Raw genomic sequence first — 26,846 nt, forward strand, 5'->3', positions numbered from 1 at the left:
ATTGGCGGGAAGCTGTATTTGCGTTGAAGCCGCGCGTCGCCATAGCTAAGCCCAAACGCGCTTGGGATGTGGAGAGAAAGGTACTGTCAAGTTCTGACGGCCCGTCACTACCAGATTATTTGGGCAATCAATGCGTGCCGCGGTTGATGTTTGCACCCCAGTTTAGCGGTTTAGTGATGCAGATCGCCCATGGATGGATGGTTCAGGAAGAACAGGGCGGGGCGGCCCTATCAGCACAGATGGTAGGTGTGGGGTTGCTGGCGCCTCGTGCACTTCAGCAGGGGTTGCAAGAAACACCGACCACCGCCGGCATCCACTAGAAAAGAAAGCAAAGATAAATAAACCATGAGAAACCGCGTAATAATGATACACAGATAGCACCAGGAGTGGTCTGGCCCATGCTCTAAGCCCGCCCCTGCAGCAAGGTGGAACGCGAGGGATGTGTTACGGAAATGTCGCTATCGCAAGACTTCATTAGCTCCCTTATAGAGCATTTCATACTCCTCATCACGCACGTTGAGAGAAATAGATGGATAGGGTACCGTGTCTTTACCTCATTAGTCGTATCGGCCGATCAGGGTCGCCCGGTGAACACAACTGAGGAAAGTGTGACTATCACCCGCCTGCATTCAGATGATCCTAGAATTGCGAAGTGTAAACATCGAGATGAGCAAGGTCAAAGTCCATGGACTAAACGAGTCCTGATCCAACCACCATAAGACCTGTGACCATCTGACCAGACTTCCATCACTTATGATGAACTTCTGGCCATCACTGTGCTGTTGCAGCGTGAAGAGCGGTTGCTTACAGCAATGCAATGCAGCCTCGGCCGCACGGAGCAGTCTCGCGTAAATACAAACCTCGCCTTCCCGAAACGAACGCTCGCTTGACCAAGGGCACGCAGGTGCACCCCGTGTTACTCGAGGGTTTGGTTCGAGATCCCGCACTCGATTCACACCACCGGCTCGCTCTGGCAGTATCACACGGTCGCAAAACCCCCGAGGAAACAGCAAGCAAACATCTCAGACACCTGATTATAGCGCCTCATCTGAATATTACATAGACGACCCAAAACATTACTTCCCTTCCATTCACGCCCAAGTTGATGTAAAACCAAAAGAGAAAAAGATCATCATCGTCATAACGCTGTACTGCCATTGAACTATGCAAGATGGGGGTGAAAAATAAACATGAAAACCCCCGGCCACAATGAGCCAGTGAGAACAGCAAAGAAAGAAAACAGGAGCACCCAAACAGTGCTTACGGAGACCCAAAAACAAACAGAAAGCAGCAAGTACTGCATATGGAGCCGAGAAATCAATAAATAACCATCTTCATTGTTACACTGCCTGCCTCCCTTTCACTAAAGCCAAAACGTTCACGTCTGCCTGCCTGCTTGGCCCCTCCCCCTTCCCCCCACCGAAAAAGATCCCACGCCTTTTCTATCTCCTTTTTCCCTGTGGGCCCATCATTCTCCAGCGTCCCCATTATGTCCCAACTCCTATCTACCATCTTCCACGGAGAGCGCCGCCGCTCCTGCTCCACCATAACCGAACCGAGTAGACTCCCTCCCTTGCAGAGCCTCATAAAAGGGGATGATGCTGAATATATGCCGTATCCATCCGGCTAGACAACAAAAGAAATATGGAAAGAGAAAAAAAAAAAAAAAAAAAAAAAAAAAGCCAAGAAAAAGGGTGACAATGATGGATTGGTGGCAGGTATGCTCCCAACTGCAGCCATTGGATTACCACAAAAAACAATAGGTGCGTGATACTCAAAAAAAAAAAAAAGAAAAAGACACCATGTGTTGTATGTACTCGGCTGAGCTGGGTTTCTTTGTCTAGCCTCCGCCAGACATTAATCCGAAGCTCGAAACTAAGAATTATGTTAAAGCTTGTCTGTTTCCCGTACGCCCCCACGTTGATTTGGTCCCTTCCTCTCGGAAAAAGAAAAGAACGAAAAGCCTGCCTCCCTCCTCTCTAAACCCATAAATTGCATTTTAATGTCATATCGTTTTCCCTGCCTTCGGCATAGACCAATTGGCAGACTAAGATGGGCTTTTTTTTCCCTCGCTAGACCAAGCAACATGCCTTTGGCTTGGGGCCATGAATGAAACAGGTGGTCCGACGACCCCAAGGTTGTGAAGAGCGCGGACAACACCGTCTTAGATTCAACAGTGTTTCCGAAATGCCCTAGGGCGAGTCTGGCCGGGCCGTATTGTTATAACCCGACTGATGCGGGCATTGGGTCCGGAGCAGTGCTCAGCGGACGTCAATGGGGGGCCGAGGGCCTAGGCTGCTCTGGCTGCTATGCGCAGACGGCTCCGAGTCGAGATGAGTCGAATCACCACTGGCCGCGCTGCCGCTCGCACTACCGGTCAGACTTCGCACATTCTTAGCCGATGGCGGGTGGAGGGGGCTCACCCCAGCGTGTTGCTCCACTTGCTGCGGCGCAACGACATTGCCGTGGCCCGGGGGATATCGGGGCATAGGTTGCCTCATGCCCTCCGGTGGCGATGGCCGCCCATTCATCTGCGGGCCAGGATATCCATTTGGTGGTGACGGACGCCCGCTCACTCCGCCGCGGAGCGACGGGCTGTAGGGATTCCCGGGTGATTGGCTTGAACGCCGAGGTCCGTTGCCGTTCATCCCCGTCGGCGGGGGACCCTGGCTGTACTGGAGCTCATCGAGACGGGCGGCCGTCAGGGAATTGGCCCTCGAGCCCGCATGCATCACCCCCCGATCAACAGTGCCGTACCGGTTAGACGTGAAGCCCAACAAAGGATCGTCCAGGATGTTTTCGTGCAGCCCAGGCATGGCTGCCGTCATGACCTGGCTCGACCGGTTCCGCCCAAAGCTTGGTCGGAACCTGCTGCCTCGCGACGGAGCCGCATCTTGCTCGGGGTTCTTGCGGAACTGTGCGGCATTATTATTGGGCGTTTTCCGGTTCTTCCTTGAGGTGACGCTCATCATGTCGAAATTATCAGGATCAATCATCGGCGGTGCCGGCGCGGAGGCAGGGTCGAAATAATCGTCCTCGTCATCGTCCTCATCGTACATGGCATCATTGTTTCGCATCGGCGGAGGAGGCCCTCTCCTTGGTCCCGGGCCGACGCCCGCAGCGGCCCGCCTTAGCTTCATTTCTTGCTCTCTCAAGGCTAACTCTCGTTGCCGCAGCTGTATCTCTCTTTCCCTCAGGGCAAAGTCGTGCGGACCAGGCTGCGGGTAGCCAGCCTCGCCACCTTCTGGAATGTCGTCGTAGAGGACCAGATGGCTGAACTCTTCCAGATCTTGCCCCTCCATGGAGCCTCTTCTTGAGGGCAGACGAGAGCCGGGCATTCCATTGGGCGGCGGCCGCCCGTAACCGTTCGGCAGCCCTCCATTCATCGGTGGGGGTCGGCGCATTCCCGGTCCTGGTGGTCCCATCGACGGACCTCTGGGCCGCGGCCGACCCGGGGGCATGCCGTTACCATTAGGAATCCCATTAGGCCCCGGTCGCGGAGGACCTTGGGAGGACATGCGGGGGAGCGGGGAAGGCGTGGTAGAAGGAGATCCTGGTCGGGTTGGTGGCGCCATCGCGGGATCAATTTTGGGTCGGTTGCGGTTGACCACGTTCAGGTTATGGAGGAGAGCATACAGCGTTTCAACCCGCGGCACGCTCACGCCGCTCTCTTGGGATAACCTGATGGGGGCGCCAAGGTAGGTCTCAACCTCCATGGGCCGCCTCGCAATGTAGTCTTGCCACATGATGTTTTCGGCGGTGGACTGCGTGAACTCATCAATCGTGGTTTGCTTGAACTCGGGCGAGAGCTTGCAGCCCTGGGCTTCGGCCAATGCAACGAGTTCATCGATTATGTCCGAAACCAGCTTGGCCACGCCCACTTTCTCAAGCAGCGCGGCGTAGTTGGGCGTCTCGAACAGCACTGTCAAAGGATGGAAGGCAATTGGGCTGAAAAGGTGAAGAAGGTCAGCTTCCACGCAGTCTGGCGCCGGCCGGGTGCTACTTACCCAATTACGCGCTCGTATTGCTGCTGGCGGATGTTACTCGACACCTTGCAATCGACTTGACCGGTGCTCAGTGTCATGGCCAGAGCCTGCGCCATGTCCTCTTGTATTGAAGGCGGAATGTTGGGGTTCTTGTTGGCAGGCCCGACCCACAGCTCGGTCGACCCCTTGTGTTCGAACTCACTCGCTCCAAGCTGAGCGAGATCAGCGCCGCAGACAAGGGAGAGGACCACATTGGTTGGGAACCGCTCCTCAATGGCTGATTCCAGGCCGAGTGCGTGAGTAGTGTTTATGAGGATGCATGTGTGCTGAGGGGTAACGACGGAGTCTATCACCGAGGCCAAATCGTAGATGTCGGGGAGCGCTTTTATACAGAGGATAACGTAGTCGAATGCGCTCTCTTTGCGAGTCGCCGCTTCTTCTGGGGTCCGCACGACTGCGCCAATCTGCTGTTTAGTAAAAGATGCGCGGCGGCGGGTGGAGAGAGACGGGGCAGGAAGGCGACCGTGACGTGAAGAAGACGGTACATACCATGTCGGGGCTTGAATCTCTCGTTGCCAAAGATGGGAGACCTGTGCGCGGGGTAGTCAGCAACATGCGATTGTGGGAACACGGAGGTTGAGCGCAGGAAGCGCTGTGCGTACTTGAAGGATATCCCGTATTGCGACACATGTTCGTAACCCGTCTTCCACACGAGGGTGACATCGCAGGCATTTGTCGCTTGCAGGCGCCATGATAAGAAGGCAGAGACCGGGTTCCCGCCCACTGTGACAACGTTCATCAGCTCATCGTCCGACATATCTGATGTGCTAGCGGGGACGCATGTGTAGCAGTTCCCCAGATGGCTCTTTAGGAATGAAAAAGAGTGTGGTGACCAGATGAGTTCTGGATGCAAGTTGAACGGGGGGAGGGGAGGACGTCAGACATGCAATGTCCACTCTTTTTTTGGGCTCAGTCCCGGAAATCGAGGTCACACTAGGCTGAGGGCGGCAAGGGCCAGACAAAAAAGATACAGAGGAGCGGAGAGGCGGTACAGGTCCAGCTGTGCCGGCTTACCTGATAGGATCTTGAGTCGGGGTGTCAAGGGTGCCATGGTGGAGGCCCGATCCGGGATAGTGGACTCAGGTTGTCAAGTTTTCAAGCTGCAAGACCAGCAAGCCTTCTCCAGCGGGAAATGCTCGACCGAAATTGGAAATTCTCGATGTGCGTCTCTCCCGCAACCACGACTCGCGACCAAGTCCCTTGTGGCTTGTCAGCTCTTGCGTGTCGCAACTCTTTTCTTCCCTTCGCTTTGCTTTTTCTCGACACTTGTTCGGCTTGGCGTGCTCCTCCTTCCTTCCAAACCCCCCGCGGGCTGCAGATGGCGATCTCCCGCCGATGCGACTCGCTCCGGACAATGGACTATCGAGGAGAAGTACCGGTCGGTTCGGTGTTCTCGTCCGGCGCTCGTCCTGCAGATCGGACGCTTGAAAAGAGTGACTGAGGGATAGCACACAGACCCATTCAGGGTATGGCTCAACGAGAGGGTGGGCTTCCCGCAGCACCCGCAGCAGCAGCAGCAGCACGGGGACTTTGGCGATCGTCGTGGGCGCTTCCTTGTGGCGTTGGCGAGCTAGTGGAGATGCAGGCCGCGGGCTGCTAGTAGCGCAGTGTCAGCGGCGGTCGGTTAGTACGCTACCGCGTACACTAAAAACGAGCGTAGCTGTGTCCAGGGTTCCTAGGATTCGATAAGCTAGTTTCAGGGCGGCCGGCGGGTGCGGCGTTGGGTCGCCGTGAGGGAAGCCCGGGATGATAGGCCACGAGAGTTGGCAAAGCGAATGTCTTGGAGCCCTTCGGTCGCGTGCCGCCACTTACAATCGCACAGCTTGGTGCCGGCTCGTGGCGGTGGTTCGAGCTGTGCGACGGTGCGAACTGCTGAGCAGATGATTGTAACGAGCGGACGATTTGCACGAGGTGGTGAAGCAGCGAGCGAGAGTGAGCTCCGGCCAGATCTCGAGACACTTGGGGCGTTGCCAAGAATTCGTTGCCGTCGGCGCCGGGAGTGACTGGGGGGGCCAGAATCTGGTAGGTATCCGCACAGGCGGGCAACCCCCGTTGCAAGAATAACAGGGCTAGGATTATGGAGTATGGAGGAGACGGGAAAATCGCAGACATGGAAAACTGGAGGACCTCGTCGATGCAAGTGGAGGCATGCGGGCCGGGATCGTTGGCAGTGTTGCGTGTTTCGCCTGCAGAGCTCCCTCTTGTCTGTTTTCTGCAGCAGGTGACTTGTTCCCTGGATGGTGGTCACCGCTGAATGCCGGGCATGCTTGTGGCAGGTGGAACGGAAGTACGGATGATAGGGTGTCACAGAGGCACCCACGCTTGGGAGTGGGCAATGGGAAATCCTAACCCGAAAAATGAGAGCAGCTCAGGTCAGTGGAGAGGCACAGTAGAACCTGGAAACAAGTACCAACAAAGCAAATAGATTAGGAAAAAAAAAAAAAAAAAATTAGCTCTGTTGTCTGGGACGATAAACCTGAATCATCCTAGTTTCGAAACGGACAAGTTGGGATCTTGATCCTAGAAGGCCAGCTCGGGTTCCAATTTCTACCCCGTATCGCAGCAGAAAGACATTCAAAACTTGTCTGCGCAGGGCGAGAAAACGGCCCACTGGTGGCTGTGAATTCGCTTCCCCGTCTGATACGATAGGGAAGACGGGGCCATTCGGGTCTGGGCAATTTCCCTGGTGGAGGATGTGCACCATCGACAGGGTACAGGGGCCCGCGTCTTCCGTGCCTGGACGTGACGCGGTTGTTGGTGTGTGGCTTTGTCGGTTGCAAACCCACAATTGGGCAGATCCAATGACGTGGGGATCTGGCACAAGGAGCAGGGCCGCGGACGGGAATGTGCGGATAAAATAGGTTTTGCACAAGAAGACAATGAGCTAAGAGGGTTGAGGTTTCTCTCTCTTACCCTGAGGTCGAGGCAGAAGGTCGGACGAACTAACAAAATGGCACATGCCACTTTTCTGACAAGAGGGAAAACCCGCTACAGCACAGACCCTACACGTAGTCCAAAGTCCGGCTGCCTGGCCGTCCAACTGACATCGGTGGCTCGAGAATTATATCCGTAGCTCGTTCCAAGCTCACCTGGCGGCCTGCCTAGGTAGGTAATTAATTCCCAGGTACAGTACCTGTTTGCAGGGAGGCATTACCCTGGGCCAAAGACGGCACGACATTCACCAAAATAGCTCTCAGAAGTCTCGTATGTTGAACCATTTCATCGCAAGTGCCGTGCCAGGAGCATCACCCCTGCGCGCCGTTGGCCGTCACTGCCAGCCGGAGGGTCGCAGCCCAACAACACGCAGGAGTCTGCAGCCAGATTCTAGGTTTCCCCGTCACGGATCAGGGATGGCCTTGGAACAGCGTCGCAGTGCATGCAGTTGCTGTGTGGGAGCCTTAGGTTGGTAGGTCTACACAAAAGGGTAAGTATTAATTGCCCAGCTCAAGTCGCCTCCAACTTTCCGAGCTTCTATTTACCCCTCGGGGGGTTCTGGAGCCCCTCCCCCAGCGCTAAGACACCATCTCGTTCAGAGCGCATGACGCCGCGGTGACTTCTAGCTAGCTGCCGAACAGCATTCTGACACGATGGCGAATGGGGGTCAAGAACCACGGCTACTGCGGGTGCTTGGGCTGAGCAGATTTTGAAGGGCAGCAAGGGAGTTATTCAGGCAACTCGACAATGTGATTATGCGCCAATCGGTATATTGTTTTGTAAGGTAATACCGGTGAAAAAGGATGTGTCAAGAACCGGACACTGTTCGTGTAGGCTAGAGACCTGTCAAAGCCGAGTCTCGAGTCTGGTGGAGGACATGCACCTGTGCCTGACATGACAACAACATCCGACCCCACCAGCAATACCCCCTGTCGCGCGCTGGACAATCGCATTTTCGGCGACCGCGGCCTTGGCGATGCGCAGCGTTGTGGGGGCGCGTCTCTCTGATGAACTCTGGATGACGCACCCTGTGGGGCTCTTGCTTCCCTCTTTCCAGCATTCCCGGCTTGAGCAACTCCTGAATTGGACTGAGCCAAAGGGAACCAAGATCTCAATGCCGCTACACTAGATCTCCAATCTGTCAATCACGGCCTCACCCCCAAATCGCATCAAGTCGGTTTGAAGCAGGAGGCCGCCAGCAAAGCTTTTGCCCCGATGAATACCTGTACTGCAGCACAACGCTACGACCAGTCGATCTCGAAGACTCCAAGGTACTGTACGTATTGCAGTAGCAACCAGATGCAGCCGGGGCTTGCAACGATGCAACGGTCAGAATGGACCGTCTCAATTGGCACGGAGCATTTGGAGCGTAATTACGACGTACCAGCAGCCGCTGTGAACCGTTATCTTTCTACCGCGACGTGTAAAATCCCCTGGAGAGAGCCTCATCTCTACACTTTCCGGTTCTACCTATCACGGATCGGGATCCGCAACTGACGCTAGGGCTCTGCCGAGCAGTGAATGGCACGGCGCCACCGCAATCCATCTCCACATCTCCTATCGACGCCCCGACATACTGCAGCGAGTTCTTGATTCTGGGAATCGCATTTGTTGATTCCAGTCTCTCTGACCCCTGTCGGTCGGGAAGCGCTAGCCCTTGGAAGACAGGGGGTTCGTCCTGGAAACACAGACTCTTCCAAGGAAAATCGAACGGCAGACAATACTGTAGCGCCTTGGGCCGTTCAAACCTGTAACGTTGTCGTTCTGAGAACACTTGTGTTGAATGCATGCACCAGCTTGGCAACCGTTCCCAAATGTAATATGCAGGTTCTGGGGTTTGCGGCCAAAAGGCCCAGGAGTTGTTCTGGCAACTTTGTCGGCATGCTACCCCCAAGTCTCAAGAGCCACTTGGCTCTGTCGCGCGGTTCGTGGGGGGCCGACGATGTCGTCGCCGCCGAGACATGCACGAGCCCGCTTCGCAAAGCTCCCGGCTCAAACGCCCTGCCACAGGGCGCCGCTCTCTGGGTATGTGAGCTGTCTAGCCCCGTTCTCGGAACGTTTGGTTCTGTGCACTGCGGCGGTCCAGAAGCTGCGGGTACCACATGGCGGGACGGGAACCGGCCAATCGAGGACTAACGGTAACGGCTCGGGCAATTGTCGAGTCTTGTTCGGCTAATCGCTCACAGCAGGCAGAAATGGCATTGACCGGGCGAGGCGGGCAGATGCCAACAATTGTGTTTTGGAGCGGCTCAGTTCATATATCTGACCAAGGCGTCGCTCTGTATACCCTACGCATTATTCGTTACCGGCAGGCTGGCGGCCCCGAGCCTGGGCGCGTTCCGAGGCACTTTGATGATGCTGCAGGTTGGCGGCTTCGAGGGTTGCAACGGGCCCCTTTTGCGGTATCTATCGTCGCTCACCTAGCCAACCCACTCTCGCTTGGTGAGATAAGCTTTGTGCATTGTCCGGAGCATACCGAGAGCTGTCAGATCGCCCAACGACTGCAATGGATCGGTATCCTTACGTTGTTGCTGGGCCACCATCCGCCCGGAAACTGACAGCTTTCCCGCCAAAGGCTTGGGATGCCCCGAGCGATAGGTAACCAGAAAGTAACTTCTGCAAGTAAGCCACGTATGAGTACGGAGATCCGCCGACCATATTCGTAGAACTCCGCACTCCCACCTCAAACCGGACAAAGTAACCCGCGTGGCTGCAATTTGGATGCCCTGGTTGGCCCACGCCCCGGTTATTGTTGACAGTCGGTGAGAATCTTGCGTCTTGTCATATCAGCCACGAGAAGTGATGTCCGCTCGCCGGTTTCCGCTGGCGAATTAGGCCCGGGCAGCAGCAGCAGCTTCTGCCGAACGCCTCATAGTTCGGCCCGCTGGCGCAGGCTTGCGGTGCGACCCTCGATATCCCATACCGACGTTCCGGGACAACGAGGGTCGACAGGTTTGCGTAATCTTGTAAAGATGAGCGCCGGGAGAATGTTCACGTATGCTGTGTTGGCTGTTGTTACCAATGAGCCGCAACTCTCATGAAGCTTGGCTACCCGACCACCGAATCCTTAGTCAACCAATACCAGAAGGCAGAGGACATCCCAACCGAGATGTCACTTGTCTTGATGCCCTATGAGGTGCCAAACCATTACTGGTCGGCATCAAACTTGCTAGGAGAGTGGGAAATACCGAGGGCGGAAATGTAGAGGCTCGTGTGTACCTGTACTGTTCAGCAAGTCGAGTCAGATTTGGATATGTCGGGGCACATATCTCTGGAGATGGTGCGGTATCTTTTCACAGCGAAAAGGGTAAGAAGCCAATGAAACAGACTACTTGCACCCAAGGATGGGGGGACTATGGATGTCCTGTTATACCCTGCGGATGTCGGATAGTATGTCAATACCCGTCCTGGAAGAGAAACGAGGAGTAATATAGACCTTCTAACGCGAATACCGTAGCACGGCGGTGGGGGACAGAGCCTCATATTTGTCTCGATTACATCCTACTGTTCTAGCATAGCCATGGTCAAATAATTGCGTTCTCTACAGCCTCCCGATATTCGTACGTCGGAGAAACACTGCATTAAAATGCCCTGTGATATATCTCGCAATAGCGATGCTGCAATTGCCGTCTAGCTATCATCCTCCGGGAGCCCTTATCCCGTTTCCTAAAGTGTCACCGGTTGACGGATCTTGCGTTTGAGCACACATCCTCAGACCAAGGGTCTGCTGGATTATAGCAATGAAGCCACCGTCATGCGAGATAAGCTGTTGGGTAACCACGAGCTCCTCCTACTGTCACGCCAAGCTCTTGGTTCCAACATCCGAGTGTAAAAATGGGCAAGGTAAGTATGGTTAAGTAGTGATGGCTCAAGTGGCATTACGTGATGATAGCCACAAGGGGAAATGGAGATCTTAAGGGGGCAGGAAGGGCTTTCTCATTAGATATTCAGGCCATTCAAATTGAATTCTGAGACTATAAGTGAGTGCCGAAGAAAGAAAAACGAAAAAGGGACGAAAACTCGCCTTACGCGAGCGGCAAACTGAAGAATGGATATAGAAACAGTTCTTTTCTAGGATATACCCAGCGTTGACATGCTATTACTTAAACGTTGCTATTGGCCTTAGAGGCAAGGGTCATAGGGGTTGTGAGTGTTATCTACCACAGCCTACGATCTACTCTCACCGTCTGCGGCATTGGGATCATAACTAAAGTGCCTGGCTTACACCTGATACAGTCGTTGACGGCATCACAACTTTGAGCATCTTTCCGTAATCCCATTCACTACGTACACTTGCACGATAAGCGTTCGGGTATCTTATGCATACAAACTCTAACCACTTCGCCTCCGCAAGTCCGCAATTCTCGTCGCTACCATTTCTCTGCTTCTTCTCTTATGCTCTCCAGCGCCCTCCCAACGGAGTAGCCGCTGGGCTTCCCGTATGTCCCTCCAATTCGCGAGGCAACTGTAACATAGTCAGTTCCCCCCAACAACAAATATCTCCAACAGCCATCTCCCTATCCTTCAAAAAGTAACCCACATTCTCTTCCCAACCACCTCAACCTTTGCCAGCGCAAACGCAACCGCCGCCGCAACGTAGAGCAACCCCGTCATGACAACCAACCCCCAGTAATCCCCGCCAGCGGCACCCACCACCGCCCCGGCCAGAGGAACCGCCACCAGCACGGCCAGCGAGACCACGCTATAGCAAGTCGCATAATACCGCCCATACTCACGGGTCTTGCACAGCCTCCCAACCGCCACGGGCACCAAGCAGCTCGCGGCGCCGCTGGCCAGCCCCAAGAGCACGGCGAACACCACGATCCCGGGCCCCGTCCCGCCCGCAGGGAGCCAGACCGCGAAGCAGGCGAGGGCGGCGACGGCCGAGACGACGACGCTCGCGTTGAACGCGCCGGCCTTGTCGGCGGCCCACCCGCCCGCGACGCGCCCGACGGCCGAGCTGGCGTTCAACGCGGCGACCACGTCGAACGCGAAGGCGTTGGCGAACCCTTTGCCGAGCATGTAGGCGGAGAAGTACGCCAGCGAGAGGAAGGAGGCGAATTGCGATAGGAAGATGGCGATCACGGTCCGGGTGTAGCCCCTGGCGCGGAAGATACGGGGGTCGGGGCGCGCGGTGGCCGCAGCCGCAGGTGGTTTGGTGTTGTTGTTATTGTTGTCGTCGTTGTTGTTGATTGCGTGTGGCGGCGAGTTCTTCGCTGTGGAGGGTGGTAGAGGCGGCAGCCTCCTTGAGCGGATGAGGAAGTTTGCAATGGCCGCGGGAGCGAGGCATGCCAGCGCCAGGGCGCGCACAGCCCACGCGAACCCGATGCTGACGAAGAGAGTCCGAAGGAGATAGGGGAAGACGATGGCGCTCGCAGGCCCGGCTGTAGTGGCCACGCCGGTGGCTAGGCCGCGGCGGTCGTGGAAGAAGTGGCCGATAGCAGCGATCGAGGGAGTGAAGAGGAGGGAGCTGCCTAGGCTGCTAAGGATGCCGAGCGCGAGGAGGAGGCTCCAGTATGAGGTACTGATGTTCACGAGCAGTAGGCTCGCAACGAGGCATACCGTGCCGGCCAGGATGAGCCAGCGTGGGCCGTATTTGTCGAATAGCGGGCCGACGTAGATGCCGAGTGAGAGGTTGAGGAACGTGTACCCGCCGATAATGCCGCCGACTGCGCCCGTGCTGGGCTGGAGGGGGTGGTTAGTGGAGATGTATGGCGGGAAAGCGGCTAGGATGTTCATGAGGCCGAGAGAGGCGAACAGGCCAAGCCAACAGCCTAATACGATGAACCACGCGCGGATTCCGCCTTCGGGGAAGCGTTCGTCGACGTCGCTGACCGATGAGGCTATCTCGAATATGGACGCCGGGCCGGTGTTACCTAGTAGCCGGTCGGCAGCACTGCCGGCAGTCGTTCTTGTGGATCCCGCATCGGATCCGCTCCCGGACGCCGTATCGGATTCGTCTAAGCTGGCGGATGACGGCGTGATGGTCACGGAAGCTGCCGCCTTCTTGGCCCGATCATGTTGCTCTGGCTCCGGGGGTATCGGAATACCCTTGCGCATTTCGGGATTGCTTCTACCTGCCTCCCCGACGTCGAAAATCCTAGAGCGCTTGTGGGTTGATGTAACACTCTAAGCTCGACCGTCAATGAGACTGCACCGTTCGGAGAGAAGGCGTAAATTGAGAGAATGCGCCACGGGAGCAATTGAGACGGATATTGGACGATCGAATGGCCATCTTAGCTTCTGATTACGCAAACCATAGCCCTGTTACCGTCTTAGTCTATGGACGCTGAGGCAGCCCTCCAGGGACTGTAAGGTGTAAGCATGGGCTAACCCACCCCTTGTTGGACCGCTTTCGGTAAACCGCAGTGCATCCTTTGATGCATGGACTCGCGAGGCAAGGCACACACCCCATTGCGGCACCCCATTACACCGTTTCTGGTACATGGAGTGTTGGTTTCCAACTCTGGCATTCCTGAGCAGGGGCCGCAAGAATGGGCCCTGGCAGACCCCCGAGGGCGCAGCCTCTGAGTTTTGTGCCCGGAGCCTGGAACCTGGGCTCCTGGTTCATCCTATGCTTTTCAATCGCTACGGGACAACCCCGGCTCCATGTTGATCAAGAGTGAGCGACAATGATGAAGATAAATGCCCGGCGTTGTCGCAATACGGACCGGCCGGCAAAATCGGCACACGTCTTCAAGGGTAGAAGATTTGAACCGATGTGACAGTAGAACCGTAAATGCTGGCGCGCTGGCCAGACCTGGCTGTCAGCCTTACCAGAATTTGTGCGCATCCGTAAGCGGATTACCAAACGCGTCTGGGCGAGCGCGGCGGAACGTACAGTACAGTAGCCAAGAGTTCATCCGAGATAACGCCGCCGTTCAGGTTATTATGGGGCTGACGTCGCTGCAATTGATTGTACCGTTAGGCACGGAACTGAAGTTAAAGTTGGCTTAATCGTCCTCGTCTTCCACGTCTTCCACCATCACCTTGCGTGCACCAGCACTTGGATCAATCTGCATCTGCTCGGGTTGCGGTCGTGCCGTCTCAGACGTCCGCAGGTAGCCTTCCCTTTCCAGTTGGTCGGCTTCTTCGGGCTCCAAGAGACGGCCCTGCCCCTTCCCTTTTTCAATCTTCATCCGGACGGCTGTTGGCATGAACGCGCTCACGGCTTCCTTGCGTAGATCTCTGACGACGGGCTTCGCCTCGTAGACCGTCTTCGCCTCCACGGCGGGGGCCGCTGTCTTCTCCGACTCCTGGCGGCGCTCCGCTACTGGTTCTTGGTTCGCATTCCGCTTCGCCCTCCGCTTTGCGTACCACTCGTCTAGGATCTCTTTGGGAATTGGCGGCGGCGTGTCTCGCGGCATGGGTATGTTCTTGACATCGTCTGGTACGTCGCTGTCGCTGCTAGATGCGTCCTCGGCATCCCGTCGCCTTTTGCCTAACACACCGTCGCCTCTCTGGCCGTGCCTCGGGGGACCGTGTCCGAACTTGGGCGCATTATCTCCCAGAGCTTCTCTTGCTTTCTTGACCGCCTTCAGGTCCTTTTCAAGAGCCTCCAGCGCCTGCTCCTCATGAGCAGTGAGCTTGCCGCCACTCTCTTTTAGCGCTTTCAGATCATCAATCTGCTTTTGTATTCTGTCGGGGTTGCGTTTGGCGAGTTTTTCGTTCCTCCGCGCTTGTTGCTCTGCCTTTCCTATGAACATGGAGAATTAGTTAAAGCCTGAAAAAGCTCGGCGTCAAAAATATCAAGTGTTGCCCGTAGCTGGGAATGTACCTTTCTTGATGGCTTTGGCCTTCTCGGCCTTCCTCTGCGCTTGTACCGGATTGTAGTTACGCTCTTTTGCCATCCCGGGCAACCATCAAAGGAACGTTATGCTACAGATGGACAAGATACGGCGTGAATAAAATGGCCAGCAAGTGGAGTTCGGGGGGGGGGGGGGCGGGAGGTTGGGTGCTGAATGGCGAGATCGAGATAGTCAAAACTGGCGGGTCAAGTTTCGGAAACGATTGCCACGATTAAGTCACAGAGAGAGCACCAAGCTTGCGCCGAGATGTTTCACCGCGGTTTAACCGTAGCCACCGTATTGGATGACGGCGCTAACCGGCCCCCGAGTTTAACAAACAAAACCATAAAAAAGGGATATAAAAAGATTATTTTTTAAGCAACTGTAGGAACGGCTTGAATGCCTGATATTGGGGCCCATTCAATGATCTGATGTTCTTTCCGGTGGACAAACACCATAAGGGAACCTCTGGAATCCTACCGATGAGGCAGGGACAGCTCACGGCAGCATGGACGAGAGAAGTGTTGCCTCGACCACAACCGTCTCTTGGCCTGCGAAGAGCCGCCGGTGGGTTGTTTGGAGCAGCGTGAAGACAATTGGACATCGACCCCCGCAGGGTACAATCACAGGCATGTTGCATTCCCGTGGGTACAGTGCTAGAGCCCAGCTGTTTGGTGCCGCGACTGTTTCAGAGCCTAGGCGAGCTGAGGCACTGGCCACAGGCCCCACGCGGCGCGGCTGGGTTGCTCCTCCAACCCGTCCCATGTTGATGTCTGTTACCCCGCCCCCGCTGCCAATCCGGATCGCGCAAACCACTGCCGCCGCGCTGCGACGTCGGGCGTCATAATTTAAGCTCCCGGCGCCGTCTCCATCGCTTCTGCGACTCCTTCATCTGCAGGCGGTTCGAAACTATTTTGCATCATTCTCTACATTTCTCAGACACGTGCCCCGTACAGCATTCTCATTATTTCACTTCCATCCAGCCTGCTACAGGCAGAGGAAGCGGGGCGCGAGCTGCGCAAACTAAACATCGCGACCCTTTTTCTCTTTTGAATCCGCAGATTCATCGCCCGGGCGCCATGGCGAGCTTCATGGCCAATCTATTCCCAGGCGGGAAGCAGGACAAGGCTGACGCGCGCCCCTCCACCCCGATCAGAAACAGCTTCATCACCCCTGCCAGCACTCCACAGGGCAGTCCCAGCAAGAGGACAGTGCCCCCTGGCGCCAATGAGCTTCCCGGCGCTTTCCAGAGCATGAAGCTTGGTACGCCGAGCGCGCTCGACATTCCCGTGAAGCTTGGCCGACCGCAGAGCGCCCTCATCACCCCGTTGTCCCCTGGCAGGACCAACGTGCAGAACTTGGAAGACGGTTCCTCGGCTGTCGACGATAGCATCATCCATAAAGGACCTGCCGCACCCGGTAGCCCTCTGAGAAGCAAGGGGCAAGAAAACACACCGCCGGCTCTCCCGCGCGACCCTTTCACGGAGCCGACATACCAACCCAGCCATGCTGCCATCTCTCGCCAAGAGCTGTACCAGCCTCGAGACCGGCCGTCGCCGACTGTCAAGCGGTTCAACACGACACGGGGTCTCACGGCCGAGGAGCGCGAACTTCTGCAGAAGCCAACTGTCAAGCGCATGGTCAATGTCACCCAACTATGTAGGTTTCGACTTGCGAGGGCACCGGCGCATATTTGGTTCGTACTCACGCGCCCTAGATTTCCTCGATTACTATTTCGACCTCTTGACATATGTCGGCTCAAGGCAGAACCGCCTCAGCGCATTCAAAGCAGAATATCCCGCCCCCCCTGAGACAGACAAGGAGACGTACAACCAGATGTGGTCAAAATACACTGGTCGGGAACGCGCCAACCTCCGCAAGAGGCGCGTCAGGTTGCGGCATGGTGATTTCCAAATCCTGACACAGGTCGGCCAGGGCGGCTACGGCCAGGTCTTCCTCGCGCAAAAGAAGGATACCAAGGAGGTGTGCGCGCTCAAGGTCATGAGCAAGAAGCTGTTGTTCAAGCTAGACGAGGTCCGGCATGTCCTGACCGAACGGGATATTCTCACAACGGCCAAGAGCGAGTGGCTTGTCCGTCTGCTGTACTCGTTCCAAGACGACAAGAATATCTATCTTGCCATGGAATATGTACCGGGCGGGGACTTCCGCACGCTCCTCAACAACACGGGCGTGCTGTCCAACCGGCACGCTCGCTTCTACATCGCCGAGATGTTCTGCGCAGTCGATGCCCTGCACCAACTGGGCTACATTCACCGCGATCTCAAGCCCGAGAACTTCCTAGTCGACTCATCCGGCCACGTCAAGCTCACTGATTTCGGCCTCGCGGCTGGGTTCCTAGCCCCTGCCAAGATTGAGTCGATGAGGATCCGCCTGGAGAAAGCGTCCGAGACGTCGGTTCCATTCGGCAAACCGATGGACCAGCGGACAGTTGCCGAGAGGCGGGAAGGGTACCGCACGATGCGGGAGAGGGACGTCAATTACGCCAAGTCAATCGTGGGGTCGCCGGATTACATGGCGCCAGAGGTACTGAGGGGTGACGAGTACGATTTCACAGTCGACTATTGGAGCTTGGGCTGTATGTTGTTCGAGGCCCTGACGGGCTTCCCTCCGTTTGCAGGGTCGACTGCCGACGAGACGTGGCGGAATTTGAACCATTGGCGAGAGGTACTCAAGCGGCCGGTGTGGGAAGACCCGAACTACTTCTTGAGCAACCGGACCTGGAACTTCATCACAACGTGAGTTGGCGCGTGGCCCCTGTGGACAAGGCTGAGCGGAGGAGCTGACGAATGCAGCTGCATCAACTCGAGATCTAAGAGGTTCTCCAACATCAACGACATCTACAGCCATCAGTACTTTGCCGAGGTCGATTGGGCGGTGCTGCGCGAGACCAAGCCTCCATTCGTCCCGGAGCTGGACTCGGAGACAGACGCAGGCTACTTCGACGATTTTAGCAACGAGGCGGACATGGCCAAGTACAAGGAAGTGCACGAAAAGCAGCAGGCGCTCGAGAGCATGGCGGAGCGCGACGATGAGATGAGCAAGAGCCTTTTCGTGGGGTTCACGTTCCGCCACCGCAAGCCGGCGACGGACGACGGCACGCCGCGCAAGCCGATTCCCTTCGAAGACGACACCTTCGGCACCATGCTGTAGTGCCAGCACCGGCGACCCAGACCTGTGTACCCCAGATTTCGGAAACGGCCTGCATGGTGGTGGTCGGGTGAACCGTACACCGGGGTGCATCGGCGGGAGTTCAAGTTAATATGACGGTGGGGACAGCGATGAATGGACCCAAGTCATTGGTTCCCGGGTTCCTTTTTTTCGTCTCTTGGCTTTGACATTAGCCAACCGATTTGTTCGACATTACTTATCGAGTGTTATGGAGTTTTCGATGACTGGTGGGAAGGGATACATGGTCAGGCGGTGAATGGTGGGCTGGGGACCATGGTGATTGGCGGCGTGTTTTGTTGCTGGGCTTCGGGGAGTGTAGAACATTGTATTCAGGCTACCTATCAGGTATATTTTCCGTGCAGTAACACCGAGGGTCGTCAGGCAGACGCGTCACTTGAGACAGGACACGCGCGATGAATTTGTAACCGAAACCAAGAGGCTGAGTCTGCCAGATGCAATGGCTTGCATCGTACAGATTGCAAAGTATGCCGGGCGTCGTCATCGAGGGCCATGGTGTCTCAGCGTCAAGCCGAGAAGGGAGGGTCTAATGTCTTCGCTGATTTGATGTAACCACTTGAACGAGATGCAGAGAGGAGCACTCAGGGTGCAGATTGCATCCGATGGAAGACGCCACCCAATGCAACAGCGGGATCTAATCTTATCACCGAATCCCATCATCTGAAACTTCCCACAATCGATCGTGCCAAGCAACCCCAGAAGAACAGTGCGGCCTGGCGCTTTTCTAGCCCTATTTTGCAGACGCCGTGGAACTCACCGAGACATTGCGCCCTCTGCCGGAATTGTGAAAGCGAGAAAGGCGACAGATCAGCTCGAGGGATGAGCTCACAGTCTTACGTTGTCCATGGCGGCCCGAGTCGAAAAATATCCCCGAGCGATGTTTGTGGTTGGCGCATCGGACTTCCCCCGGCGCCACATCCGATTCTAACGGCGGTGGGAAGACAGACGTGGACCCGGATCCTTGCGAAGCAGAAGGAAAAACAAGAGGCCCAAGTCACTGGGCTCTCTGTGCGCCAACCTCTTTCTTGACCCATCCAATCGTCTTTTTCGAGTTAGCCGTGATTCACCCACCCGGCTCCTTCCAGCCCCGCCTCACCCTCGGTCCCGAGAGAGCTGGGCAGGGCCGGGCTGGACGGCTGGAGGCTCGTTGTCACTGGCTCACCGAATGCTTTTGGGCTGGCGGGTTCGGTGTTTCGGCACGCTGCCTACGCGGCTGCTCGCCATCTCTCTGCTGTTGGGCTTGGCATCAACCTCTCCCACCGTGCCACCGCTGCTTGTCCGCATCAGCGCTGTCTTTGCTGGCGGATCTCCCTGCCCACGGCGAGCCGTATACGTGATGCAGGGCCGCGCGGCAGACCACCGTGGCGCCCATTTGTTCCGTCGGTAGTTCCTAGCCTGGCAGTGACGATCCCGAGCTGCTCACCATGTGCCACCTCCGCCGGGGAGCTGACCCCAGACCTAGGGCACATGTATGCACTCTATGCAGGAGCATGGACTCTGATGCCGTCCCAGTATACCTATAAAGATCGGCACCATGGTTGCTAGCTGCTTCCGCCGTCTCATACATTTGGACCAGACTCGTCATCGATCAGCTGCGGAGACACAATATAAACTAGAATAAATTGCAGCCCCCTTTGGACCCTTCTTGGCTCGAACCACCCAAGCTACACACGCTCCTCAAACGCCGGATAACACCAAAAAACACGCTATCATGAAGACCTCAGTCGTTGCCGCCGTCTTGACGCCGGCCGTTGCGCACGCCCAATGGTGGGGCGGAGCTCCTGACTGTGCTGTTCGTCCGGCCCTTTCCCGCTAGATCTTGCACTAGAGTGTCTAACTTCTCCTCGCAGCAAGGGTGCTTCTCCTCCCTGTGGGACTCGGCCAGCACCTGGCCGGCGCCCACCAGCTACTGCCAGGCGACCCAAGCCGCCTCTGTCCACGGCTGCATTGAGTCGGCCTGCTCGGCAACCCCCACAGCCGTGACCTCATACAGCTCCCTGTCCTCGTCCCTCTGCGCCCAATGGTCCTCGTGCAGCGCCAACGGCGCCACGGGCGTCTACACCATCTCTGCGCCAGGTATGTTGCTCCCGACACCGCTCTCGTCTCTCAGCCACGGCTGGCTAACACCGCACCGCAGCCTTCACTGGCGAATGGGGCCCCGGCAAGTACGGTGGCCCAGGCGGGCCCGGCGGCCGCTGGCGCGGCGACCGCGACCACGACCACGATGGTGACGACGACAACGACGACTACTACCACCGCGGCTACGACCACGATGGCGACGGCGACGTCGACCAGGACGACTACGACGAGTGGACCCGCACCTGGACCGGCGGCGTCTACACCGTCACGGGCTGCGAGTGGAACGGCAACCCGTGGGCTGGCGGCCCGGGCGGCTGGGGCCCCGGCGGCCGCAACGGCGGCTCTCCCTGGGGACCCTGGGGCCGGGACTGGACCTGGAGCACCGTGACCAAGACCATCACCCAGGTCCTCACCCTCGACATCGATGACGGCACCACCACGCTGTCCACCTCGGTCGGCATCGCCACCGTGGCCGAGGCCGCCAGCGGCACCTACACCACCACCAGCCTGATCACCAACCAGCAGGCCCAGACGAACCCCACCCCGACCGGAGGCTCGAACCCCCAGGAGGCTGCTGCCGCCGGCCGCGCGGATGAGATGCTGGCCGTGAAGGTTATGGGGGGTCTGCTGGCCGGTGGGCTGGCCGTCGTCGGCTTGCTTTAATCTGCTGTGTTGGGACTAGCTGATGGACAGGGGTTGATCGGAGCTGCAAGCGCCATTTGGATATGACATGATACCGAGGGATGAGTTGGGCCTGGGAGTTCCTAAGGGATACGGATGGTATTTGGACTCCTGGGGCTTGCTGGTTCATGTCATACCATTTTCATGATTTATTACGATCCTTTCAAAAATTTCCTTTTCGTTACCAGGAATAGGGAGTTGGCATAACGGAAGTGAGTTACATTGTTTTACCTGCATTTTTGGGGACAATGTTTTGGCGGGAACCATGGCCTAAGGGATGAATGACATAATAAAGATTGGGAAGCGGGAATCGGTGATGTCGATGGAATTAGAGAAATATAGCATAGAACATTAGTGCACACCTCCATATCACTTAAACAACTCCACGTTCGAGAACAGGATTTCCACTCGCAGGGATGGTGAAAGAACGTCGTCTTGCCGTGTTTCGTCATCAGACCAGCATCACTGCAGTATCTAGAGTGGAAGGCATGTCATTGGCCTCCTGTACATGAGCTCAACACTTTCACATGTCAACTTCTGGTAGGGAGCACGCGACATCGGCAATAGTGCAGCGAACAACAAAATGGAGTGTCCCCTAACTACGATAGGGACTGTCCCACAAGCTTTTCTGGGGTTGTTGAATCCGCTGCCCTCTCTTCGTTGATACCAGGCCTAGTAATGCAAGCTGTGTACCGTCCTTTTTCATTGGGGTCTTCAAAAACCTGCTTTCCCCATGTCTAGCAAGGAAGCAGCCTCTCCTTTCCGGGATCCTCCGGTTTCACCAGCCCTTAAACCCGCATCACTACAAATTCCAAGACACCATGTGAATCGGAGCCGTCCAGCAATGCTAAAAATCAAGCGGCCCCGGGTCATGTCGGCGGCGAATGAGGGTGGTGTTGGCATGTAAGCGGCCAGCCAGCCGGAAATGGGGGGAGGGACCATCGAGCGTGTCTGTTGTTCTCGCTCAGCGCTAGCAGTTCTCGCGTTCCCTGTTGTCCTGGCCATCGTCACACTCCGGTATGTCCTCGTTCGACAGCACGAGTAGCCGACACCACGGAAGTCGCCATCTCCGGGCTGCTCCTCCTATCCTCAATTCTATTAAGGCAACATGGACGGCAAACGCCCACCCCTTCCAGCCTTGCTAGAGAAGTGCCTTGGGTAAATTGTAGAACGTCCCAGCCGCCGGGATGCGCTTCACACGTGTTCCAGGGGTCCTCGTTTGTGTGTGGGCGCTCGGGGGTTTCACGCTCAGATCGGACGGTCTTAGTCTCTCCCACGTGCTCGTGCGAGGGATGTGCTCGGACTGACCTGCGACAGCAGGCCAGCGTGTTTCTCCTCCGCAGGCAACTTCTCTTGGATCATGCGCGCCGGCCCGGACCGCCACGATGTGACCCCAATCCTCTGTTCATGTGTGGTAAGCCAAATCTGCCGCGGAATGTGAAAACTTGGTATGGTGCCCATGAAATCTGAGACGGATGGTCGGGTGTCCAATGTGCCCTACGTGTATGGCCTGGCTAAGTTTGAGCCCGATCAAGCTTCCTCGGTACATGCTTGGGTCGAGCAGGGAGAACGATGTGGTATTGCCAGCGAAGAATCATATTCCTTCTCTTCGTCTCTGGTGTCGACGAGTGTTTGGCCTTGTATCGGTAGCCTTGGGGACAGTTGGTGTACCTCATATCATCGTTGGTGATCTTCGCATTGCGCTTCCGGGTAGGCAGGGTGTCCCTGGGAAATAAAGATAAAGCGGTGGGTATGAGTAAATGACTGCCCGCCGCAATCAAGGGGTAGGTGGTTAGCCTGTAGGTCGTTGAGCGCCATGAGAGCACCGAGGATTCTGTTGTCTGGTATCAGAACGTATTAAGGAATTTGAAATCTCACAGCCTGTCGTTGAGTTACTCATCATCGTTTTGGCCCAGGAGCGGGATTTCCGAACCCTATGCTTCTCCCTGCACGGGGATGTTGGTTGATTTTCCTGTAAATGGCTCATGAAATCTCTCCTAGATTGGGGAAGACCCCTTCGCTCATACGCATCCGTCTCGGGCTCCTGATCTCTCAGAGGCTGCAGTGAACGGAGAGTGTTACAAGGTCATCTTCATCCTTGGATCGAGTCCAGATACAGACGTGGAAAGCCCGCGGGGTCCCCGGGCATCTTGTAGTACTACTTGGCCGCCTGAGTCCACGGCGAGACATGGTGTGCGATAACGCAATCGCCTCGTCATCGAAGACGATAAGACGTGGCGAGGAGAGCATCTCAAAGACACAGAGGCTACTTATCACTTGCAGACTTAGCGTTTTGATCTAGCCGGAACCCTCTTGGGTTTCGCTGCTTGCTCGACGAGGCGTAGCCAGGTGCGACTCGTGATACTGCCTGATAGCTCGGCCCCAGTGTCAAGGCAAGGGGTCTCCCGAGGGACCGTCATTGCAGGGCCGGAAGCAGAGATGGTCGTTTTTAGATTACATACCGTCATCTTACTGTAACGGATGCTGTTCGATCATCTTGACCCATGTGCTAGAGCTCCAAGGCCGAACTGCCTATCACGCTGCCTCTTATCAGGCTTATAGTGCTTATCACAAAAGGCCATTATAGGGTCACGGCTGATGGCTCGGGTTTGACAAAGGCGGCGAATTATCACGCGACAACTTGCGATGCTCTGAGTGGGCAAATTCCTGGTCGCAAGTAACACACGAGATAAGAACGAGGAACGGTTACACACCACCTGCCCTTCAGCCAGGAATACGGAGTATATAGGGCGCTATCATCTCACCGATATACCTTTCCTGCTCGGTCGATGGTTCTGACTTTTTGGTTAGGCACTCGCATAGAGATAGGGAAATACTAGGGTTAGGGTCTGACCAAGACGCCAAGGTCATGGCGGCGAATCCTGTTGTGGCAACAACCAGCCTCAGGACGGATTCTCGATCAGTCATCAGAAGAGAAATTGATTGTCGTGTCTTGATGTCAGAGGGGTTGCAGAGTGTGGAGGCACAAGCGGCAGCCCACATTTGCCCACTGCATGATCGCCCCCCACGCGAGGTTCTGTCTCCTGGGCCTGCGGTGCAAATCGAGCCCCCCACGGCCGGCCATAACTCTTATTGGTTTTGCCCGCCATGTCGCCCGTCGCACCGATCAGCCACAGGGTGTCTGGGTGATAAATTCCCGCAGGGGGCCCCTCGCTGCTGAGAAACCAGCGGACAGCGGTTGGACTGCACTGATATCCATCCAAACTCATGTTACCCGGGTGTTCGCGCTAGCCACGGCAATTTTCCGGAGGGGATAATTACAAGTTTCGACAGGCGGTAGGATTGTTCACCGCCATTGACGGAGGGTGTGGAGGACCCTGGACGTCGCATGTGATGCAGCGGGGCGTCTGCCCCTCCAGGTGAACTTATCAGTTAAGGTTTATCGAGCTCAGATAACCACAAGCTCAGCCCAATGAGACGGATCCGAGGCCATCAAAGGCGGCTTGTTTCCAAGAGCGAAATTGGATGAACCGCGCAGTAGCGATTGGGTTTATGCCTCGTCCGGCTCCCAGCGTCGGGTACTCGCAAGCCGTTTCGCGGGCCGATTCCGGGGTCAGTGGAGCGACGGCAGCTGCACCCTCTGCGACCCATCTGCCTGGAGGCTGGAAGCAACGCCCGTCCTCTAGTAGCTACCGCTTCGAAGATGGCCGTGGTCGGCCCCTATGGCTAAATTCGGTGGGCGGGGCCAGCCGCAGAAGTCGTCGCTCCAATGCCCTGGATTGCGGAGTCGCTGCTTCTACACTGCAGTAGCAGCCTGCCATCAAGATGTGTGGTTCGCAGAACTATGGCTGTCCGCGCAAGGGAGAGGGATGTCCAGAGGGAGCTTGCTTGGACGACATAGCGCGGCGAAATGTGCGGGGTCGCCCAGCCGCCAAAGCGTTTCAGCAGTTAACGTTATGTGTTCCGATTTGTCGGCAAGGTCCGGTTCTTTTTTGACAGAATCCGATGGGTTGACCTGGTGTGCTGGTGTCAAACCGACATCAATTCACCATGACTGTGAAGCTTCATGTATGCTGTTGTAGTCCGCGCGGAACCCGTGGCCATTGAATTTACATCAAAACTGCTTTACCGTAAATAACATCCTGGACGAGTGACGAGGCATTTCTTAGGGGACTCTCACGACGGACGTGGAGCCCTGGCTCTTATTCTGGCCCCACACACAACGTCAAGGGTTCAGGGTGGGTCGAGGCACGTGTGCACCGAGCCAGTCGGGATCTAGAACACCAGCAAATCTCAAACTCAGTCTCGATTTAAACGTTTGTTTGCTGCAAATCCGGCAAAGACTGTGTTCTCCCAACCAGAACGGTCAAGCACAACATTAAGTGCCAATGGGCTGTCATAGCCTGGGCTGCTGATTCTCGGATCAGTCTAGCACAGAACGAGCGGACGGCCAATCAATCAACAAGCGGAAGAAGCAGGTTTTCCAGATCAAGTTGGTGGGCTGCCCATGTCGTCTGTTCCAAGAGTGGGGGTCCCATGCAGACTCCTGCAAGTGCTCCGCACCCTCGCTTGTATCCAGTACCTGCTCGCCCGCCACCTCCGGCCCCTGTCCAAACCACATTTGGAAGGCCGTTCGTTCGTTCGTTCGCACGGATGATACTGTCCTCCTCGCAGGGCAACCAGCTGGTGGTTAATGACACAACCCCTTGCACTGTCTGCAACTTAGGTTTGGGCAAGACTCTCCGCGGCGAGATCGCTACAGACACGGTTTGGAAGGCCGACGAGACGTAGTGCTGGGTACTGACAAGATGAGGACAGCAAAGCCGGCGTTGCAGTTCTGTCACCCCACACAGGTCGAGACCAGCCCGAATTTGACTTCCTGTGCTGTCGCGCCACGCGAGCCCGTGGATCTTGAGGACCTGCTCCGCGCCGTGCTGGAAAGTGGGGTGAGCGGCTCTGACATGGCCCGGTAAGGTGAGCAAACGAGCGCAGACGAGTGCAGCCGAGCTGGCCAGGACAGTGTGGTGGAACAAGCGCTCCGTCCGCAAAAGCACCGCGATATACAATCGGTACTTCTAGGACAAGGGACATCCGAGTTCAGACAAACCTCTGCCAGAAAAGGTGATAGCGGGGATCCGGCAGAAGAGACAAGCGGGTTTACCCTTCAGCGGGCTCCCCAGCACACGCAGCCGTGGACCCCTACATCGAGGTGCCGCAAGCGCACTCTCGCGATGCCTGCCGCTGAAGCCCGCGTGGGGTGGCATGCCAGCCGCCCGCCGCGTTTGTGAGCGGCATGCTTGAGGTAGGAGGGGTACAGACGCGGCATTGGAGCTGATCGGTCAATTGGTCGAGAATGGCTGTGGTACAGCAGTAATCACTGCCGCCGGCTGCTATTTCTGCCGTAGATCGATCCGCAGGTTCGAAACGAGAGAATCCGTGTTCGCTTCACGTTGGGCCGATACAAAGCGAACAACCACTCCCAGATTTCCCCCTAGGGTTGCTCCCGGCAGACTATCTCAGCATCAGCTGGTGGGCAGTTCTGAGATGTGCACAAACAGATGGCTATTGGTGTAGGAGCCGTTCGAGAGCTGACGGTGAAACAAACGTTTCTCTGGTACACTACCCGGCTCTCGACTGAGTGGCTGGCTGCTGCCCACCCCTGTTAGCCATGTGATGTACGTTCTGGCACCCCGTCAGGGCCTTGCCGTCGTGTTACGGTGGGGGGACCTCAATTCTCCACGAGCAATGATGTTCGTCGATGAGAGACTGTTCCTAGCGAAGCTGTGTGTCCGTCAGGGGTAGGTTTTCATCTCTTACGCCTATTCCCCGTCTAGAACGAGACCGAACCTTGTGTGCGCCCGTCAACCGGCGCGGGGTTGCCAAGATCCATCGCCAAGAGTCCCACCTTCCGCCCATGCCTACCGGGCATTGGTGATGGAGGGACAAAGTACAGGTACTTGTGGTTGGATATACCATTGACTTCTGGTCGGTTGCAACCTCACGAGTCTACGAAATAGACAGAGCGGCTTCCGATGGGATTTCGTCGTGTCCATCACAGACTTCCGCCGGCCCGTAGTCTACGGGAGCTTTGCTTTCAGGTCTTAAAGGCAGTTTCCTTGCTTCATTCCTTGCTTCGTCCCAAGTCACAAGC

The 26,846-nt window shown here is 56.4% G+C and overlaps 5 protein-coding genes across 5 annotated transcripts; 2 read left to right on the plus strand and 3 right to left on the minus strand.

The window, feature by feature from the left end:
- Nucleotides 1–2,261: 2,261 nt before the first annotated feature.
- MFIFM68171_02433 (ApbA-domain-containing protein) lies at nucleotides 2,262–5,097 on the minus strand (the record flags this gene model as incomplete). The annotated part of the gene is made up of 5 exons (XM_071057855.1): nucleotides 2,262–3,948; nucleotides 4,008–4,440; nucleotides 4,536–4,576; nucleotides 4,649–4,769; nucleotides 5,061–5,097. The coding sequence occupies 5 exons, from the start codon at nucleotides 5,095–5,097 to the stop codon at nucleotides 2,262–2,264; spliced, it is 2,319 nt and encodes a 772-aa protein (XP_070913956.1).
- A 6,407-nt stretch (nucleotides 5,098–11,504) lies between these two features.
- MFIFM68171_02434 (Major facilitator superfamily domain-containing protein) lies at nucleotides 11,505–13,040 on the minus strand (the record flags this gene model as incomplete). The annotated part of the gene is made up of 1 exon (XM_071057856.1): nucleotides 11,505–13,040. One exon carries the CDS (start codon nucleotides 13,038–13,040, stop codon nucleotides 11,505–11,507), a length of 1,536 nt encoding a protein of 511 aa, XP_070913957.1.
- Nucleotides 13,041–13,933: 893 nt separating this feature from the next.
- Nucleotides 13,934–14,830, minus strand: MFIFM68171_02435 (WW domain binding protein 11; the record flags this gene model as incomplete). The annotated part of the gene is made up of 2 exons (XM_071057857.1): nucleotides 13,934–14,676; nucleotides 14,758–14,830. The coding sequence occupies 2 exons, from the start codon at nucleotides 14,828–14,830 to the stop codon at nucleotides 13,934–13,936; spliced, it is 816 nt and encodes a 271-aa protein (XP_070913958.1).
- Nucleotides 14,831–15,846: 1,016 nt separating this feature from the next.
- Nucleotides 15,847–17,938, plus strand: DBF2 (serine/threonine-protein kinase dbf2; the record flags this gene model as incomplete). The annotated part of the gene is made up of 3 exons (XM_071057858.1): nucleotides 15,847–16,426; nucleotides 16,485–17,523; nucleotides 17,581–17,938. 3 exons carry the CDS (start codon nucleotides 15,847–15,849, stop codon nucleotides 17,936–17,938), a joined length of 1,977 nt encoding a protein of 658 aa, XP_070913959.1.
- A 1,747-nt stretch (nucleotides 17,939–19,685) lies between these two features.
- MFIFM68171_02437 (Extracellular membrane protein CFEM domain-containing protein) lies at nucleotides 19,686–20,716 on the plus strand (the record flags this gene model as incomplete). The annotated part of the gene is made up of 3 exons (XM_071057859.1): nucleotides 19,686–19,766; nucleotides 19,825–20,050; nucleotides 20,112–20,716. 3 exons carry the CDS (start codon nucleotides 19,686–19,688, stop codon nucleotides 20,714–20,716), a joined length of 912 nt encoding a protein of 303 aa, XP_070913960.1.
- Nucleotides 20,717–26,846: the final 6,130 nt, after the last annotated feature.

This window comes from Madurella fahalii (assembly GCF_045866475.1).
Source record: "Madurella fahalii IFM 68171 DNA, scaffold_1, whole genome shotgun sequence".
NCBI classification, from domain to species: Eukaryota; Fungi; Ascomycota; class Sordariomycetes; order Sordariales; genus Madurella; species Madurella fahalii.